Raw genomic sequence first — 19380 nt, 5'->3', positions numbered from 1 at the left:
GAAGCCTGCTATGTGACGTCAGCAGGGGGAATTTGAAGGAGCTAATTCTAAGGGTTTTCCTCCAATCAGTAATCGGTTCCCAGCACTACCAGAATTCTCTGTGCATTCTAAGGCCAGTTCTAGCTCCTATTCCAAGAGAGAGTTTCAATGAACACTGAGCAAATAGACACTAGAACACATCTGTAGAATGATGTCAGAAAAGGAGAAGTCATATGGAGCTGTAGCTCTTGCACCTTCACATACTGTACAAACTCATGGTGTGTAGAATGATGTCAGAAAAGGAGAAGTCATATGGAGCTGTAGCTCTTGCACCTTCACATACTGTACAAACTCATGGTGTGTAGAATGATGTCAGAAAAGGAGAAGTCATATGGAGCTGTAGCTCTTGCACCTTCACAGACTGTACAAACTCATGGTGTGTAGAATGATGTCAGAAAAGGAGAAGTCATATGGAGCTGTAGCTCTTGCACCTTCACAGACTGTACAAACTCATGGTGTGTAGAATGATGTCAGAAAAGGAGAAGTCATATGGAGCTGTAGCTCTTGCACCTTCACATACTGTACAAACTCATGGTGTGTAGAATGATGTCAGAAAAGGAGAAGTCATATGGAGCTGTAGCTCTTGCACCTTCACAGACTGTACAAACTCATGGTGTGTAGAATGATGTCAGAAAAGGAGAAGTCATATGGAGCTGTAGCTCTTGCACCTTCACAGACTGTACAAACTCATGGTGTGTAGAATGATGTCAGAAAAGGAGAAGTCATATGGAGCTGTAGCTCTTGCACCTTCACAGACTGTACAAACTCATGGTGTGCATCTCAAATGGCACCAGATTCTCTACATGCTGTGGGAATAGGGTGCCAGGGAATAGGGTGCCAGGGAATAGGGTGCCAGGGAATAGGCTGCCAGGAAATAGGCTGCCAGGAAATAGGCTGCTATTTGGGACGCAACCATATAAAATCTAATTTTATTGGTCAGATACAGATGTTATTGTTGGTGTAACGAAATGCTTGTAGTATCCATATATACGTATCATCATCATAATCACCACCCCAACTACTGTTGTCATTGTCACCATCACCATCATAACCATGCACCACACTGCCTTGTAAACAGAAGCAGCACTGTTCAGAACACATTATCCTCCCTACAGCAAATCCCAGACTGAGCTCCTGACTGTGGTGTTGTGGTCTTCCTGTCTGGTTTAGCAGAGGTCCAAGTTGAGGGGCAAGGAGGAGGTCAAAGTTTAGGGGCACGGAAGAGGTCAAAGTTGAGGAGCACGGAGGAGGTCAAAGTTGAGAGGCAAGGAAGAGGCCAAAGTTGAGGAGCACGGAAGACTCTAGATGGCGTTGAGAGAACTCATAATATGACTACCTCAAACTGGAGATAACTTCTCAAGCTTTAGCATTTATATGTGACAGAAAACAAAGCCAGGATAGGGGACAGGGCCTGTGTTCTGGGACCTGTCCTCGCTTTCATCCGTCATTGCTGAAAGGCATGTGAGATGTGGGGATTTGGTCCCTCCGCTAAGTGTTTGCTATAGACATGCTCTCTTGTCTTGGTGATAGTCAGTGCTAGTAGAATAAGCCAAGTGCATTTTTCACTGTCTGATCCGTGGAACTAATTTAAGATAATGCCCACTGGCATCAGTCGTTCCCTGGTATAACAGTGTCTGAGGGGACGGCGGTGGTGGCTGGAGTTGCAGCAACGCCAACCAGCCATCTAATTTCCATGGGAATAAGTCCCCATTATTCTACTTTAACACCCTGTCAAGGGAGGATTAGGAGCCTGTGGGTTCTCTAGCACACACAGTCTGGGGAGGTGAGAGATCTCAGGCTCGCAGCACTCAGGGGAGAAGTAAAGCCCAGGAGCACAGGAATAACATGACAGAGGGGCTTAGGCATCAAAGTGAAGCAGTCAGGCAGCCTCCTCCACCACACTGAGACATGAGATTACCATGAGCATCATCAGAGGAGCATGGGGGAGCGACCTCTATGAACGCAATTACAGCAATACTGTAGTTGAAGGCTGGCAGACAGAGCTTTAATTATTTAATTATTGACTGGATCAATGGTCCAGACGTTTTATGGCCTTGTGTGGTGCTCTCTATCCTCCTGGTGTGTTGCTCTCTATCCTCCTGGTGTGGTGCTCTCTATCCTCCTGGTGTGGTGCTCTCTATACTCCTGGTGTGGTGCTCTCTATCGTCCTGGTGTGGTGCTCTCTATACTCCTGGTGTGGTGCTCTCTATCCTCCTGGTGTGGTGCTCTTTATCCTCCCGGTGTGGTGCTCTCTATCCTCCTGGTGTGGTGCTCTCTATCCTCCTGGTGTGGTGCTCTTTATCCTCCTGGTGTGGTGCTCTCTATCCTCCTGGTGTGGTGCTCTTTATCCTCCCGGTGTGGTGCTCTCTATACTCCTGGTGTGGTGCTCTCTATACTCCTGGTGTGGTGCTCTCTATCCTCCCTGTGTGGTGCTCTCTATACTCCTGGTGTGGTGCTCTCTATCCTCCTGGTGTGGTGCTCTTTATCCTCCTGGTGTGGTGCTCTCTATCCTCCTGGTGTGGTGCTCTTTATCCTCCCGGTGTGGTGCTCTCTATACTCCTGGTGTGGTGCTCTCTATACTCCTGGTGTGGTGCTCTCTATCCTCCCTGTGTGGTGCTCTCTATCCTCCTGGTGTGGTGCTCTTTATCCTCCTGGTGTGGTGCTCTCTATACTCCTGGTGTGGTGCTCTCTATACTCCTGGTGTGGTGCTCTCTATCCTCCCTGTGTGGTGCTCTCTAAACTCCTGGTGTGGTGCTCTCTATACTCCTGGTGTGGTGCTCTCTATACTCCTGGTGTGGTGCTCTCTATACTCCTGGTGTGGTGCTCTCTATACTCCTGGTGTGGTGCTCTCTATACTCCTGGTGTGGTGCTCTCTATCCTCCCTGTGTGGTGCTCTCTAAACTCCTGGTGTGGTGCTCTCTAAACTCCTGGTGTGGTGCTCTCTATACTCCTGGTGTGGTGCTCTCTATACTCCTGGTGTGGTGCTCTCTATACTCCTGGTGTGGTGCTCTCTATACTCCTGGTGTGGTGCTCTCTATACTCCTGGTGTGGTGCTCTCTATACTCCTGGTGTGGTGCTCTCTATCCTCCTGGTGTGGTGCTCTCTATACTCCCGGTGTGGTGCTCTCTATCCTCCCGGTGTGGTGCTCTCTATACTCCCGGTGTGGTGCTCTCTATACTCCTGGTGTGGTGCTCTCTATACTCCTGGTGTGGTGCTCTCTATACTCCTGGTGTGGTGCTCTCTATACTCCTAGTGTGGTGCGCTCTATCCTCCTGGTGTGTTGCTCTCTATCCTCCTGGTGTGGTGCTCTCTATCCTCCTGGTGTGGTGCTCTCTATCCTCCTGGTGTGGTGCTCTTTATCCTCCCGGTGTGGTGCTCTCTATACTCCCGGTGTGGTGCTCTCTATCCTCCCGGTGTGGTGCTCTCTATACTCCTGGTGTGTTGCTCTCTATCCTCCTGGTGTGGTGCTCTCTATCCTCCTGGTGTGGTGCTCTCTATCCTCCTGGTGTGGTGCTCTTTATCCTCCCGGTGTGGTGCTCTCTATACTCCCGGTGTGGTGCTCTCTATCCTCCCGGTGTGGTGCTCTCTATACTCCTGGTGTGATGCGCTCTATCCTCCTGGTGTGGTGCTCTCTATACTCCTGGTGTGGTGCTCTCTATCCTCCTGGTGTGGTGCTCTCTATCCTCCTGGTGTGGTGCTCTCTATCCTCCTGGTGTGGTGCTCTTTATCCTCCCGGTGTGGTGCTCTCTATACTCCCGGTGTGGTGCTCTCTATCCTCCCGGTGTGGTGCTCTCTATACTCCTGGTGTATTGCTCTCTATCCTCCTGGTGTGGTGCTCTCTATCCTCCTGGTGTGGTGCTCTCTATCCTCCTGGTGTGGTGCTCTCTATACTCCTGGTGTGGTGCTCTCTATCCTCCTGGTGTGGTGCTCTCTATACTCCTGGTGTGATGCGCTCTATCCTCCTGGTGTGGTGCTCTCTATACTCCTGGTGTGGTGCTCTCTATCCTCCTGGTGTGGTGCTCTCTATCCTCCTGGTGTGGTGCTCTCTATACTCCTGGTGTGGGGCGCTCTATCCTCCTGGTGTGGTGCTCTCTATACTCCTGGTGTGGTGCTCTCTATCCTCCTGGTGTGGTGCGCTCTATCCTCCTGGTGTCGTGCTCTCTATCCTCCTGGTGTGGTGCTCTCTATACTCCCTGTGTGGTGCTCTCTATCCTCCTGGTGTGGTGCTCTCTATACTCCTGGTGTGGTGCTCTCTATCCTCCTGGTGTGGTGCTCTCTATACTCCTGGTGTGGTGCTCTCTATCCTCCTGGTGTGGTGCTCTCTATAATCCTGGTGTGGTGCTTTCTATCCTCCTGGTGTGGTGCTCTCTATCCTCCTGGTGTGGTGCTCTCTATCCTCCTGGTGTGGTGCTCTCTATACTCCTGGTGTGGTGCTCTCTATACTCTCTATACTCCTGGTGTGGTGCTCTCTATCCTCCTGGTGTGGTGCTCTCTATACTCCTGGTGTGGTGCTCTCTATACTCTCTATACTCCTGGTGTGGTGCTCTCTATCCTCCTGGTGTGGTGCTCTCTATACTCCTGGTGTGGTGCTCTCTATCCTCCTGGTGTGGTGCTCTCTATACTCCTGGTGTGGTGCTCTCTATCCTCCTGGTGTGGTGCTCTCTATCCTCCTGGTGTGGTGCTCTCTATACTCCTGGTGTGGTGCTCTCTATACTCCTGGTGTGGTGCTCTCTATCCTCCTGGTGTGGTGCTCTCTATCCTCCTTGTGTGGTGCTCTCTATACTCCTGGTGTGGTGCTCTCTATACTCCTGGTGTGGTGCTCTCTATACTCCTGGTGTGGTGCTCTCTATCCTCCTGGTGTGGTGCTCTCTATACTCCTGGTGTGGTGCTCTCTATCCTCCCGGTGTGGTGCTCTCTATACTCCTGGTGCGGTGCTCTCTATACTCCTGGTGTGGTGCTCTCTATACTCCTGGTGCGGTGCTCTCTATACTCCTGGTGTGGTGCTCTCTATACTCCTGGTGTGGTGCTCTCTATACTCCTGGTGTGGTGCTCTCTATACTCCTGGTGTGGTGCTCTCTATCCTCCTGGTGTGGTGCTCTCTATCCTCCTGGTGCGGTGCTCTCTATACTCCTGGTGTGGTGCTCTCTATCCTCCTGGTGTGGTGCTCTCTATACTCCTGGTGTGGTGCTCTCTATCCTCCTGGTCTGGTGCTCTCTATCCTCCTGGTGTGGTGCTCTCTATACTCCTGGTGTGGTGCTCTCTATCCTCCTGGTCTGGTGCTCTCTATACTTCTGGTGTGGGGTCAAAGACAGTTATCTAATGGAGACTTTGATTGACAAGTTATGTCAAGATGCAGGAGAAAAAGAGGGATCAAATAAATAAATAACTTTGTTACTGACTGTATCTATGTATCAAAAGGGGAGTGGCCAATGTAGCTTCGTATCAAAAGGGAGTGGCCAGCTAGCTATGTATCAAAATGGGAGTGGCCAGTGTAGCTATGTATCAAAAGGGGAGTGGCCAGTGTATCTATGTATCAATAGCAAAAGGGAGAGTGGCCAGTGTAGCTATGTATCAAAAGGGGAGTGGCCAGTGTATCTATGTATCAATAGCAAAAGGGAGAGTGGCCAGTGTAGCTTTGTATCAAAAGGGAGAGTGGCCAGTGTAGCTATGTATCAAAAGGGAGAGTGGCCAGTGTAGCTATGTATCAAAAGGGAGAGTGGCCAGTGTAGCTATGTATCAATAGCAAAAGGGAGAGTGGCCAGTGTAGCTATGTATCAAAAGGGAGAGTGGCCAGTGTAGCTATGTATCAATAGCAAAAGGGAGAGTGGCCAGTGTAGCTATGTATCAAAAGGGAGAGTGGCCAGTGTAGCTATGTATCAAAAGGGAGAGTGGCCAGTGTAGCTATGTATCAATAGCAAAAGGGAGAGTGGCCAGTGTAGCTATGTATCAAAAGGGAGAGTGGCCAGTGTATCTATGTATCAATAGCAAAAGGGAGAGTGGCCAGTGTAGCTATGTATCAAAAGGGAGAGTGGCCAGTGTAGCTATGTATCAAAAGGGAGAGTGGCCAGTGTAGCTATGTATCAAAAGGGAGAGTGGCCAGTGTAGCTATGTATCAAAAGGGAGAGTGGCCAGTGTAGCTATGTATCAAAAGGGAGAGTGGCCAGTGTAGCTATGTATCAATAGCAAAAGGGAGAGTGGCCAGGTCCTTTATTCATAAAGAGTCTCAGAGAAGGCATGCTGATCAAATCAAATTGTATTTATCACATGCCCTGAATACACCTGGTGTAGACTGTACAGTGAAATGCTTGCTTACGAACCTTTCACAACGATGCAGAGTTTAAAAATAATAATACAAAATAAAATAGTAACTAACACAAGAGGAATATGATAAAATACACAAGAATGGAGCTATATACAGGGAGTACCAGTACCAGATCAATGCGGAGCTATATACAGGTAGTACCAGTACCAGATCAATGTGGAGCTACATACAGGGAGTACCAGTACCAGATCAATGTGGAGCTATATACAGGGAGTACCAGTACCAGATCAATGTGGAGCTATATACAGGGAGTTCCAGTACCAGATCAATGTGGGGCTATATACAGGGAGACCAGTACCAGATCAATGTGGAGCTATATACAGGGAGTACCAGTACCAGATCAATGTGGAGCTATATACAGGGAGTACCAGTACCAGATCAATGTGGAGCTATATACAGGGAGTTCCAGTACCAGATCAATGTGGGGCTATATACAGGGAGACCAGTACCAGATCAATGTGGAGCTATATACAGGGAGTACCAGTACCAGATCAATGTGGGGCTATATACAGGGAGACCAGTACCAGATCAATGTGGGGCTATATACAGGGAGACCAGTACCAGATCAATGTGGAGCTATATACAGGGAGTACCAGTACCAGATCAATGTGGGGCTATATACAGGGAGTACCAGTACCAGATCAATGTAGAGCTATATACAGGGAGTACCAGTACCAGATCAATGTGGAGCTATATACAGGGAGTACCAGTACCAGATCAATGTAGAGCTATATATAGGGAGTACCAGTACCAGATCAATGTGGAGCTATATACAGGGAGTACCAGTACCAGATCAATGTGGAGCTATATATAGGGAGTACCAGTACCAGATCAATGTGAAGCTATATACAGGGAGTACCAGTACCAGATCAATGTGGAGCTATACACAGGGAGTACCAGTACCAGATCAATGTGGGGCTATATACAGGGAGTACCAGATCAATGTGGGGCTATATACAGGGAGTACCAGTACCAGATCAATGTGGAGCTATACACAGGGAGTACCAGTACCAGATCAATGTGGGGCTATATACAGGGAGTACCAGATCAATGTGGGGCTATATACAGGGAGTACCAGTACCAGATCAATGTGGAGCTATATATAGGGAGTACCAGTACCAGATCAATGTGGAGCTATATACAGGGAGTACCAGTACCAGATCAATGTGGGGCTATATACAGGGAGTACCAGTACCAGATCAATGCGGAGCTATACACAGGGAGTATCAGTACCAGATCAATGTGGAGCTATATACAGGGAGTACCAGTACCAGATCAATGTGGAGCTATACACAGGGAGGACCAGTACCAGATCAATGTGGAGCCACATACAGGGAGTACCAATACCAGATCAATGTGGAGCTATAAACAGGGAGTACCAGTACCAGATCAATGTGGAGCTATACACAGGGAGGACCAGTACCAGATCAATGTGGAGCCACATACAGGGAGTACCAGTACCAGATCAATGTATAGCTATATACAGGGAGTACCAGTACCAGATCAATGTGGAGCTATATACAGGGAGTACCAGTACCAGATCAATGTGGAGCTATACACAGGGAGGACCAGTACCAGATCAATGTGGAGCCACATACAGGGAGTACCAGTACCAGATCAATGTGGAGCTATAAACAGGGAGTACCAGTACCAGATCAATGTGGAGCTATATACAGGGAGTACCAGTACCAGATCAATGTGGAGCTATACACAGGGAGTACCAGTACCAGATCAATGTGGAGCTACAGTGGGGCAAAAAAGTATTTAGTCAGCCACCAATTGTGCAAGTTCTCCCACTTAAAAAGATGAGAGAGGCCTGTAATTTTCTTCATATGACAGAAAATCACATTGTAGGATTTTTAATGAATTTATTTGAAAATTATGATGGAAAATAAGTATTTGGTCAATAACAAAAGTTTATCTCAATACTTTGTTATATACCCTTTGTTGGCAATGACAGAGGTCAAACGTTTTCTGTAAGTCTTCACAAGGTTTTCACACACTGTTGCTGGTATTTTGGCCCATTCCTCCATGCAGATCTCCTCTAGAGCAGTGATGTTTTGGGGCTGTTGCTGGGCAACACGGACTTTCAACTCCCTCCAAAGATTTTCTATGGGGTTGAGATCTGGAGACTGGCTAGGCCACTCCAGGACCTTGAAATGCTTCTTACGAAGCCACTCCTTCGTTGCCCGGGCGGTGTGTTTGGGATCATTGTCATGCTGAAAGACCCAGCCACGTTTCATCTTCAATGCCCTTGCTGATGGAAGGAGGTTTTCACTCAAAATCTCACAATACATGGCCCCATACATTCTTTCCTTTACACGGATCAGTCGTCCTGGTCCCTTTGCAGAAAAACAGCCCCAAAGCATGATGTTTCCACCCCCATGCTTCACAGTAGGTATGGTGTTCTTTGGATGCAACTCAGCATTCTTTGTCCTCCAAACACGACGAGTTGAGTTTTTACCAAAAAGTTCTATTTTGGTTTCATCTGACCATATGACATTCTCCCAATCTTCTTCTGGATCATCCAAATGCTCTCTAGCAAACTTCAGACGGGCCTGGACATGTACTGGCTTAAGCAGGGGGACACGTCTGGCACTGCAGGATTTGAGTCCCTGGCGGCGTAGTGTGTTACTGATGGTAGGCTTTGTTACTTTGGTCCCAGCTCTCTGCAGGTCATTCACTAGGTCCCCCCGTGTGGTTCTGGGATTTTTTCTCACCGTTCTTGTGATCATTTTGACCCCACGGGGTGAGATCTTGCGTGGAGCCCCAGATCGAGGGAGATTATCAGTGGTCTTGTATGTCTTCCATTTCCTAATAATTGCTCCCACAGTTGATTTCTTCAAGCCAAGCTGCTTACCTATTGCAGATTCAGTCTTCCCAGCCTGGTGCAGGTCTACAATTTTGTTTCTGGTGTCCTTTGACAGCTCTTTGGTCTTGGCCATAGTGGAGTTTGGAGTGTGACTGTTTGAGGTTGTGGACAGGTGTCTTTTATACTGATAACAAGTTCAAACAGGTGCCATTAATACAGGTAACGAGTGGAGGACAGAGGAGCCTCTTAAAGAAGAAGTTACAGGGTTGTGAGAGTCAGAAATCTTGCTTGTTTGTAGGTGACCAAATACTTATTTTCCACCATAATTTGCAAATAAATTCATTAAAAATCCTACAATGTGATTTTCTGGAATTCTTTTTCTCATTTTGTCTGTCATAGTTGAAGTGTACCTATGAGGAAAATTACAGGCCTCTCTCATCTTTTTAAGTGGGAGAACTTGCACAATTGGTGGCTGACTAAATACTTTTTTGCCTCACTGTATATACAAGGAGTACCAGTACTAGATCAATGTGGAGCTATATACAGGAAGTACCAGTACCAGATCAATGTGGAGCTACAGTATATGCAGGGAGTATCAGTACCAGATCAATGTGGAGCTATATACAGGGAGTACCAGTACCAGATCGATATATAGCTATATATAGGGAGTACCAGTACCAGATCGATGTGGAGCTATTTACCGGGAGTATCAGTACCTAATCAATGTATAGCTATATACAGGGAGTACCAGTACCTAATCAATGTATAGCTATTTACAGGGAGTACCAGTACCAGATCAATGTGGAGCTATATACGGGAAGTACCAGTACCAGATCAATGTGCAGAGGTACAATGTATTTGAGGTAGATGTGTACATGAAGGCAGGGTAAAGTGACTAGGCATCAGGATAGATAATAATAAGGTATTTGAGGTAGATATGTACATGAAGGCAGTGTGAAGTGACTAAACATCAGGATAGATAATAATAAGGTATTTGAGGTAGATGTGTACATGAAGGCAGGGTAAAGTGACTCGGCATCAGGATAGATAATAATAAGGTATTTGAGGTAGATGTGTACATGAAGGCAGTGTAAAGTGACTAAGCATCAGGATAGATAATAATAAGGTATTTGAGGTAGATATGTACATGAAGGCAGGGTAAAGTGACTAAGCATCAGGATAGATAATAATAAGGTATTTGAGGTAGATATGTACATGAATGCAGGGTAAAGTGACTAAGCATCAGGATAGAAGATAATAAGGTATTTGAGGTAGATATGTACATGAAGGCAGGGTAAAGTGACTAGGCATCAGGATAGATAATAATAAGGTTTTTGAGGTAGATATGTACATGAAGGCAGGGTAAAGTGACTAAGCATCAGGATAGATAATAATAAGGTATTTGAGGTAGATGTGTACATGAAGGCAGGGTAAAGTGACTAAGCATCAGGATAGATAATAATAAGGTATTTGAGGTAGATGTGTACATGAAGGCATGGTAAAGTGACTAGGCATCAGGATAGATAATAATAAGGTATTTGAGGTAGATATGTACATGAAGGCAGTGCAAAGTGACTAAGCATCAGGATAGATAATAATAAGGTATTTGAGGTAGATTTGTACATGAAGGCAGGGTAAAGTGACTAAGCATCAGGATAGATAATAATAAGGTATTTGAGGTAGATATGTACATGAAGGCAGTGTAAAGTGACTAAGCATCAGGATAGATAATAATAAGGTATTTGAGGTAGATGTGCACATGAAGGCAGGGTAAAGTGACTAGGCATCAGGATAGATAATAATAAGGTATTTGAGGTAGATATGTACATGAAGGCAGTGTGAAGTGACTAAACATCAGGATAGATAATAATAAGGTATTTGAGGTAGATATGTACATGAAGGCATGGTAAAGTGACTAGGCATCAGGATAGATAATAATAAGGTATTTGAGGTAGATGTGTACATGAAGGCAGGGTAAAGTGACTAAGCATCAGGATAGATAATAATAAGGTATTTGAGGTAGATATGTACATGAAGGCAGTGTAAAGTGACTAAGCATCAGGATAGATAATAATAAGGTATTTGAGGTAGATGTGTACATGAAGGCAGGGTAAAGTGACTAAGCATCAGGATAGATAATAATAAGGTATTTGAGGTAGATATGTACATGAAGGCAGGGTAAAGTGACTAGGCATCAGGATAGATAATAATAAGGTATTTGAGGTAGATGTGTACATGAAGGCAGGATAAAGTGACTAAGCATCAGGATAGATAATAATAAGGTATTTGAGGTAGATGTGTACATGAAGGCAGGGTAACGTGACTAGGCATCAGGATAGAAAATAATAAGGTATTTGAGGTAGATGTGTACATGAAGGCAGGGTAAAGTGACTAAGCATCAGGATAGATAATAATAAGGTATTTGAGGTAGATATGTACATGAAGGCAGTGTAAAGTGACTAGGCATCAGGATAGAAAATAATAAGGTATTTGAGGTAGATGTGTACATGAAGGCAGGGTAAAGTGACTAGGCATCAGGATAGATAATAATAAGGTATTTGAGGTAGATATGTACATGAAGGCAAGGTAAAGTGACTAGACATCAGGATAGATAATAATAAGGTATTTGAGGTAGATATGTACAGTGGGTTAAAAAAGTATTTAGTCAGCCACCAATTGTGCAAGTTCTCCCACTTAAAAAGATGAGAGAGGCCTGTAATTTTCATCATAGGTACTCTTCAACTATTACAGACAAAATGAGAAAGAAAAATCCAGAAAATCACATTGTAGGATTTTTTATGAATTTATTTGCAAATTATGGTGGAAAATAAGTATTTGGTCAATAACAAAAGTTTATCTCAATACTTTGTTATATACCATTTGTTGGCAATGACAGAGGTCAAACGTTTTCTGTAAGTCTTCACAAGGTTTTCACACACTGTTGCTGGTATTTTGGCCCATTCCTCCATGCAGATCTCCTCTAGAGCAGTGATGTTTTGGGGCTGTTGCTGGGCAACACGCACTTTCAACTCCCTCCAAAGATTTTCTATGGGGTTGAGATATGGAGACTGGCTAGGCCACTCCAGACCTTGAAATGCTTCTTTCGAAGCCACTCCTTCGTTGCCCGGGCGGTGTGTTTGGGATCATTGTCATGCTGAAAGACCCAGCCACGTTTCATCTTCAATGCCCTTGCTGATGGAAGGAGGTTTTCACTCAAAATCTCACGATACATGGCCCCATTCATTCTTTCCTTTACACGGATCAGTCGTCCTGGTCCCTTTGCAGAAAAACAGCCCCAAAGCATGATGTTCCAACCCCCATGCTTCACAGTAGGTATGGTGTTCTTTGGATGCAACTCAGCATTCTTTGTCCTCCAAACACGACGAGTTGAGTTTTTACCAAAAAGTTATATTTTGGTTTCATCTGACCATATGACATTCTCCCAATCTTCTTCTGGATCATCCAAATGCTCTCTAGCAAACTTCAGACGGGCCTGGACATGTACTGGCTTAAGCAGGGGGACACGTCTGGCACTGCAGGATTTGAGTCCCTGGCGGCGTAGTGTGTTACTGATAGTAGGCTTTGTTACTTTGGTCCCAGCTCTCTGCAGGTCATTCACTAGGTCCCCCCGTGTGGTTCTGGGATTTTTTTCTCACCGTTCTTGTGATCATTTTGACCCCACGGGGTGAGATCTTGCGTGGAGCCCCAGATCGAGGGAGATTATCAGTGGTCTTGTATGTCTTCCATTTCCTAATAATTGCTCCCACAGTTGATTTCTTCAAACCAAGCTGCTTACCTATTGCAGATTCAGTCTTCCCAGCCTGGTGCAGGTCTACAATTTTGTTTCTGGTGTCCTTTGACAGCTCTTTGGTCTTGGCCATAGTGGAGTTTGGATTGTGACTGTTTGAGGTTGTGGACAGGTGTCTTTTATACTGATAACAAGTTCAAACAGGTGCCATTAATACAGGTAACGAGTGGAGGACAGAGGAGCCTCTTAAAGAAGAAGTTACAGGTCTGTGAGATCCAGAAATCTTGCTTGTTTGTAGGTGACCAAATACTTATTTTCCACCATAATTTGCAAATAAATTCATTAAAAATCCTACAATGTGATTTTCTGGATTTTCTTTTCTCATTTTGTCTGTCATAGTTGAAGTGTACCTATGATGAAAATTACAGGCCTCTCTCATCTTTTTAAGTGGGAGAACTTGTACAATTGGTGGCTGACTAAATACTTTTTTGCCCCACTGTGCATGAATGCAGAGGAAAAGTGACTAGGCATCAGGATAGATAATAATAAGGTATTTGAGGTAGATATGTACATGAAGGCAGTGTAAAGTGACTAGGCATCAGGATAGATAATAATAAGGGTAAAATAAAGAGCGGAGTAGCAGCAGCAAATAATGAGTGTAAAAGTGTGTCTGTGTGAATGTGCGTGTATGTATGTATGTGTGTGTGTTTGTGTTGTGTCGGTATGCGTGTGTGTGTGTTTGTGTTGTGTCGGTATGCGTGTGTGTGTGTAGTGTTTGTGAATATGTGAGGGTTTAAAAGCTTAGTGTGTGTGAGTGAGTGTGTATATTGTGTGTATATAAAGTGGATGTGCACAGGGTCAGGGCAAGATAGAGTCAGTGCAGACAGTTCAGGTAACATTAATTGACTATTTCGCAGTCTGGCTATTTAGCAGCCTTATAGCTTGGGGTAGAAGCTGTCTCTGAGCTTGTTGGTCTGAGAGCCAACGCTTCGATACCGTTTTCCGGTCCGCACCACCCTTTGTAGCGCTTTGCTGTCAAGGGCGGTGATATTGCCATACCAGGTGGTGATGCAGCCAGTCAAGATGCTCTCGATGGTGCAGCTGTAGAACTTTTTGAGGATCTGAGGGCCCATGACAAATCTTTTCAGCCTCCTGAGGGGAAAGAGGTGTTGTCGTGCCCTCTTCATAACTGTGCGGGTGTGTGTGGACCATTTTAAGTCCTTAATGATGTGGACACCAAGGAACTTGAAGCTCTCGACCCGCTCCACAAAAGCTCTGTCGATGTGGATGGGAGTGTGCTCTCCCCTCTTTCTTCTATAGTCCACAATCAGCTCCTTGGTCTTACTGACATTGAGGGAGAGATTGTTGTCCTGGCACCACACTGCTAAGTCTCTGACCTCCTCCCTGTAGTCCACAATCAGCTCCTTGGTCTTACTGACATAGAGGGAGAGATTGTTGTCCTAGCACCACACTGGTAAGTCTCTGACCTCCTCCCTGTAGTCCACAATCAGCTCCTTGGTCTTACTGACATTGAGGGAGAGATTGTTGTCCTAGCACCACACTGGTAAGTCTCTGACCTCCTCCCTGTAGTCCACAATCAGCTCCTTGGTCTTACTGACATTGAGGGAGAGATTGTTGTCCTGGCACCACACTGCTAAGTCTCTGACCTCCTCCCTGTAGTCCACAATCAGCTCCTTGGTCTTACTGACATAGAGGGAGAGATTGTTGTCCTGGCACCACACTGCTAAGTCTCTGACCTCCTCCCTGTAGTCCACAATCAGCTCCTTGGTCTTACTGACATAGAGGGAGAGATTGTTGTCCTGGCACCACACTGGTAAGTCTCTGACCTCCTCCCTGTAGTCCACAATCAGCTCCTTGGTCTTACTGACATAGAGGGAGAGATTGTTGTCCTGGCACCACACTGCTAAGTCTCTGACCTCCTCCCTGTAGTCCACAATCAGCTCCTTGGTCTTACTGACATAGAGGGAGAGATTGTTGTCCTAGCACCACACTGGTAAGTCTCTGACCTCCTCCCTGTAGTCCACAATCAGCTCCTTGGTCTTACTGACATAGAGGGAGAGATTGTTGTCCTAGCACCACACTGGTAAGTCTCTGACCTCCTCCCTGTAGTCCACAATCAGCTCCTTGGTCTTACTGACATTGAGGGAGAGATTGTTGTCCTAGCACCACACTGCTAAGTCTCTGACCTCCTCCCTGTAGTCCACAATCAGCTCCTTGGTCTTACTGACATAGAGGGAGAGATTGTTGTCCTAGCACCACACTGCTAAGTCTCTGACCTCCTCCCTGTAGTCCACAATCAGCTCCTTGGTCTTACTGACATTGAGGGAGAGATTGTTGTCCTGGCACCACACTGCTAAGTCTCTGACCTCCTCCCTGTAGTCCACAATCAGCTCCTTGGTCTTACTGACGTTGAGGGAGAGATTGTTGTCCTGGCACCACACTGCTAAGTCTCTGACCTCCTCCCTGTAGTCCACAATCAGCTCCTTGGTCTTACTGACATAGAGGGAGAGATTGTTGTCCTGGCACCACACTGGTAAGTCTCTGACCTCCTCCCTGTAGTCCACAATCAGCTCCTTGGTCTTACTGACGTTGAGGGAGAGATTGTTGTCCTGGCACCACACTGCTAAATCTCTGACCTCCTCCCTGTAGTCCACAATCAGCTCCTTGGTCTTACTGACGTTGAGGGAGAGATTGTTGTCCTGGCACCACACTGCTAAGTCTCTGACCTCCTCCCTGTAGTCCACAATCAGCTCCTTGGTCTTACTGACATTGAGGGAGAGATTGTTGTCCTGGCACCACACTGCTAAGTCTCTGACCTCCTCCCTGTAGGCTGACTCATGATGATGGTGTTGGAGTCATGCACGGCCATGGTGTTGTTGTGTGACATGACCAGCCTTTCAAAGCACTTCATAATTACAGATGTGAGTGCTACAGGGCGATTGTCATTTAGGTAGGTTACCTTGGAGCTCTTGGGAACAGGGACAACGGTGGTCAATTAAAATGATGTTGGGATTACAGACTGGGACAAGGAGAGATTGAAAATGTCTGTGAAGACACCTGCCAGCTGGTCTGCGCGTGCTTTGAGAACACGCCCTGGTATTCCATCTGGCCTGGCGGCCTTATGATTGTTAACCTGTTTTAACGTTTTGCTCACATCGGCCATGGAAAGCGAGATCACACAGTCATATGGGCTTTCACGCAATGTACAATGTTATATTCCTCGAAGCGACCTTCCTCCTATATTGTCATTTTGCATGTTTGATGTCTCTCGTCAGAGGTCGTAGTGGGATTTATTGCATGAGTCCATGTCCATGTCCCGTTCATTGTAAGCGGTAGCGCTAGCCTTTAGCCCAGGACGGATATAGGATCAGTTGTGCCTTTTCGATCATAATGGAAAATGATTACATGGGTAGTGGGGATCTGATCCTAGATCAGCACTCCTACTCTGAGTGACAAGCTTTGCTGGCTTCATTATTCTATTAGCTCAAGACGGACCTGTCTGTTTCAAGGCACCATCATCAGCACAATCTCCCCAGGGATATGCTATTAATGGGCCTCCTGCCAGTGAGAGATGAGCTGGATATAAACAAGGCCGTTTAGGCAGGAGGGAGATGAGACAGGAGGTCATATTAGACTCCGAAAAGGATGGGGTACACATTGTGACATGACAGTGGCCAGGAGTCTCTGGAGCGCTGACTCCACAGCCAGTCGGCCAATAAGATGGTTATTTACTGCCTATTGAGCAAAACAACTGCAGGCCAGTAAACACAGGTCCTTCACTGGTCATGTGAGCATACAGTTCGCATGGATAAGGTGTGGACTGATAGGTAGATATATATGTAGGAGGCTCACCCTAACATTTCAGTAAGAGAAGACACGTTTGCCAGGTGTACAATGAACAAATGATTGACAGCAACCTATAGAATTCGACTTAAATCAACAATAAACAACTGATAGATAACCAAGTATGCAAAAGAGTCAATTGTAAGTGACAATTGGTCTAATGCCCTCTGCGATACGTAAAGATTCTGAAATACTTTCTCTCACAGGCTATTAATATGCGGGGCACATCTCACTCCAACAGGTAAAATTGCCCATGAGCATTTCAATCAAAAGCAATCAATTCAAGGTCATGTTTACATTGTTGCAATGATCGAATTTAGGCTCATGTTGTGAGTTACTGCGGTAAACATTTAAAATTAATTGATATGTTTTAAACTTATATTTTGAAATGAATTAATAATTTTAAATAAATAACCGCCCGAATCTTGTTCGTAAATGTAGGCTTAAGGCCAAATACGTAATGTTTCTGGTGTAGGACTGCAGATAAATGGTACAAATACGTAATGTTTCTGGTGTAGGACTGCAGATAAATGGCTCGATTTGGTAATATGGTGGTGTGTCTAACCACAGGTTCTACATTAGCCTATCTCTGTTGAGCGATGGACCATTCCATCACCCCTCTATCACACGTCATGCTCAATATCAAACAAACACAACCGACAGAAGAAAAAAAACTCATTTGGTGGTATCAGGAAAAAAAACTGTCATCTAATTCGTTAAATATTTCTACTTATTCTCATTATCATGGATCGGTAGTGTAGCTTAACTTAAATATGTATTTACGCACCACAAGTATAGTGCATTGATATGTTTAGATGCATACTTGTGTATGACAAAAAGAGGAAAAATATCGAGTTTAATTATTGAACTATATTCAAGTTTAAAATGTGTTTATGAAAGCAGTCGTGGGGAAATCATATTTTATGCACACTGAAATGTGAATAAGCAGACAACCTATGTCCCTTACAACGAATTTAAAAATGTTAATAATGTATAATGTATGTTATATTTGTGTAATAATTTTTATTTTATTAGGAGGAATTGATGTCTAATGTAATTACACTTTTCTGTGCAAAGAAGGAATCGGGGGAACTTGTTGTGCATGGACTGTTATGTGAGCTCTCCACACAAGCGCGCGCTCTTACCCTTGCCGCTCTGGAAGAATAGGGATCCTCAAATAGATTCCAAATCACAGGTCGCCACTTTTTCCAGCGGCTGATATTAGGATCAACCACTTCCTCAATTCCGAGTCTTTTCCCCGTCTCTTCGTCGTCGTCTCCATTGTCAACGTTTATGTCGAACACGTCGAGCGCCTCCTCGGCGTCCCTGTGTTGGCGATAGGTCATCCAGCAGCATGGCTCCACGTCCGTCTCATCGATTCCCCAGAAGGACAGCTCTTCCTCGAACAGCGGACCACAAACATCTGCTGGGCAATGGAGTTTCCCGGTTCGATAGTAGTTAAGGACATAAGCGAATACCCCTGGGTGGCGGTCAAAAAAGTATTCGTTGTTCCGCGTGTTGTACTCTATGAAGCCGGGGACTTGTTGCAGCTGATCCAAAACGGACTCGATGTCAGAATCGGAGGCAAGAAGGGCCAGCCGAGTCCCCGGCAGTGTCCTCAGCGTGTTCTTGTACGTCTCGTGCCTGGTTCCCCCAACGTTGAGGATTATCCTCTCGTTGTCGTCGAACTTACCCATCGCTCTGTATAAGACATGACTTGGTAAATAAGGTATATCGAGTGCAGTCCAGAGTAACAGCGGGCACGGTGCTGTACACACCCAGTTGGGTTAGAAAATCTCACGAAAGCCCTTTTGGATTCAGCTGAGAGCAGCCACTCCAAATTCAGCCTGGAGCTCTCATTACGCTTGGTGAAAGTGCTTTACCAATCTCATCGTTGTTGGTGATTTGGAAGATAGGATCTTATCGCGTGTCAGACTCCCTCCAGTTCCTCCTTGTGCGAAGGATCTGTCAGCCAGTAGCTCCAAGCACAGGCAGCGCCGGTTATGTGTGCCTTGGGGGTGTCTTTACTCTCTTCTCCGCTCAACACTTGGACAGGTGAAGTCAAACGAAACCATTCCAATTATTGATTTGTAACCTTGAGCTCTGTGCCCTTTTTGTTAAAGGTCATGACAATGCCGTGGTGAATAGCAAGTAAGCAAACCTGGATATGGTTCTCTCCGAAATGTGAGTCTTTGACGAGAAACGACGTCAAGGGCACACCCTCTCCCTTTCTGTACACAGGTTGTCTGTTGCTATAGTGTGTGTGTGCGTCCGTGTTACTAGCGATCCTCTCACACGTGCTCATGTTGCTATGTAGCAACGATCACTCATTATTGGATTGGCAATCAAAATAGTTGAAATCTATGCCAACGAATATCTAGTGCAACTTTTTTCAGCTTTTATGATTCGCCGAAATAAGATGTTGAACGTGAGTGTTCTCAACAGGTCAGATTGCTTGACTGAAAAACATGTCTCACGTGGTTCCCGTTCTATTTCCATCACAGAGTGTGGTCCTACATTTCATTGTGCAATTATTTATAGGAATTATCTTCGATCTGGTTTCACAATGACGCGAGATGCGCTTTCAAAGCGAGG

The 19380-nt window shown here is 45.6% G+C and overlaps 1 protein-coding gene across 2 annotated transcripts in view; it reads right to left on the bottom strand.

The window, feature by feature from the left end:
* The window catches only part of kcnc2 (potassium voltage-gated channel, Shaw-related subfamily, member 2), a 93094-nt gene extending 73922 nt beyond the window's left edge, over positions 1-19172 (bottom strand). The window contains exon 1 of one of the 2 annotated variants that reach the window (XM_071332099.1): positions 17931-19172. In XM_071332099.1, the coding sequence (XP_071188200.1) occupies positions 17931-18482 (552 nt within the window). In that variant the 5' untranslated portion in view covers positions 18483-19172. The remainder of the gene's footprint in view (positions 1-17930) is intronic. The other variant, XM_071332100.1, reaches the window with a different exon arrangement.
* Between the last annotated feature and the right edge of the window lie 208 nt (positions 19173-19380).

The sequence above is a fragment of the Salvelinus alpinus genome, chromosome 11, assembly GCF_045679555.1.
Source record: "Salvelinus alpinus chromosome 11, SLU_Salpinus.1, whole genome shotgun sequence".
NCBI lineage: Eukaryota > Metazoa > Chordata > Actinopteri > Salmoniformes > Salmonidae > Salvelinus > Salvelinus alpinus.
Note: the sequence above shows the minus strand (reverse complement) of the source record. Positions and strands in the feature narration are given on the sequence as shown.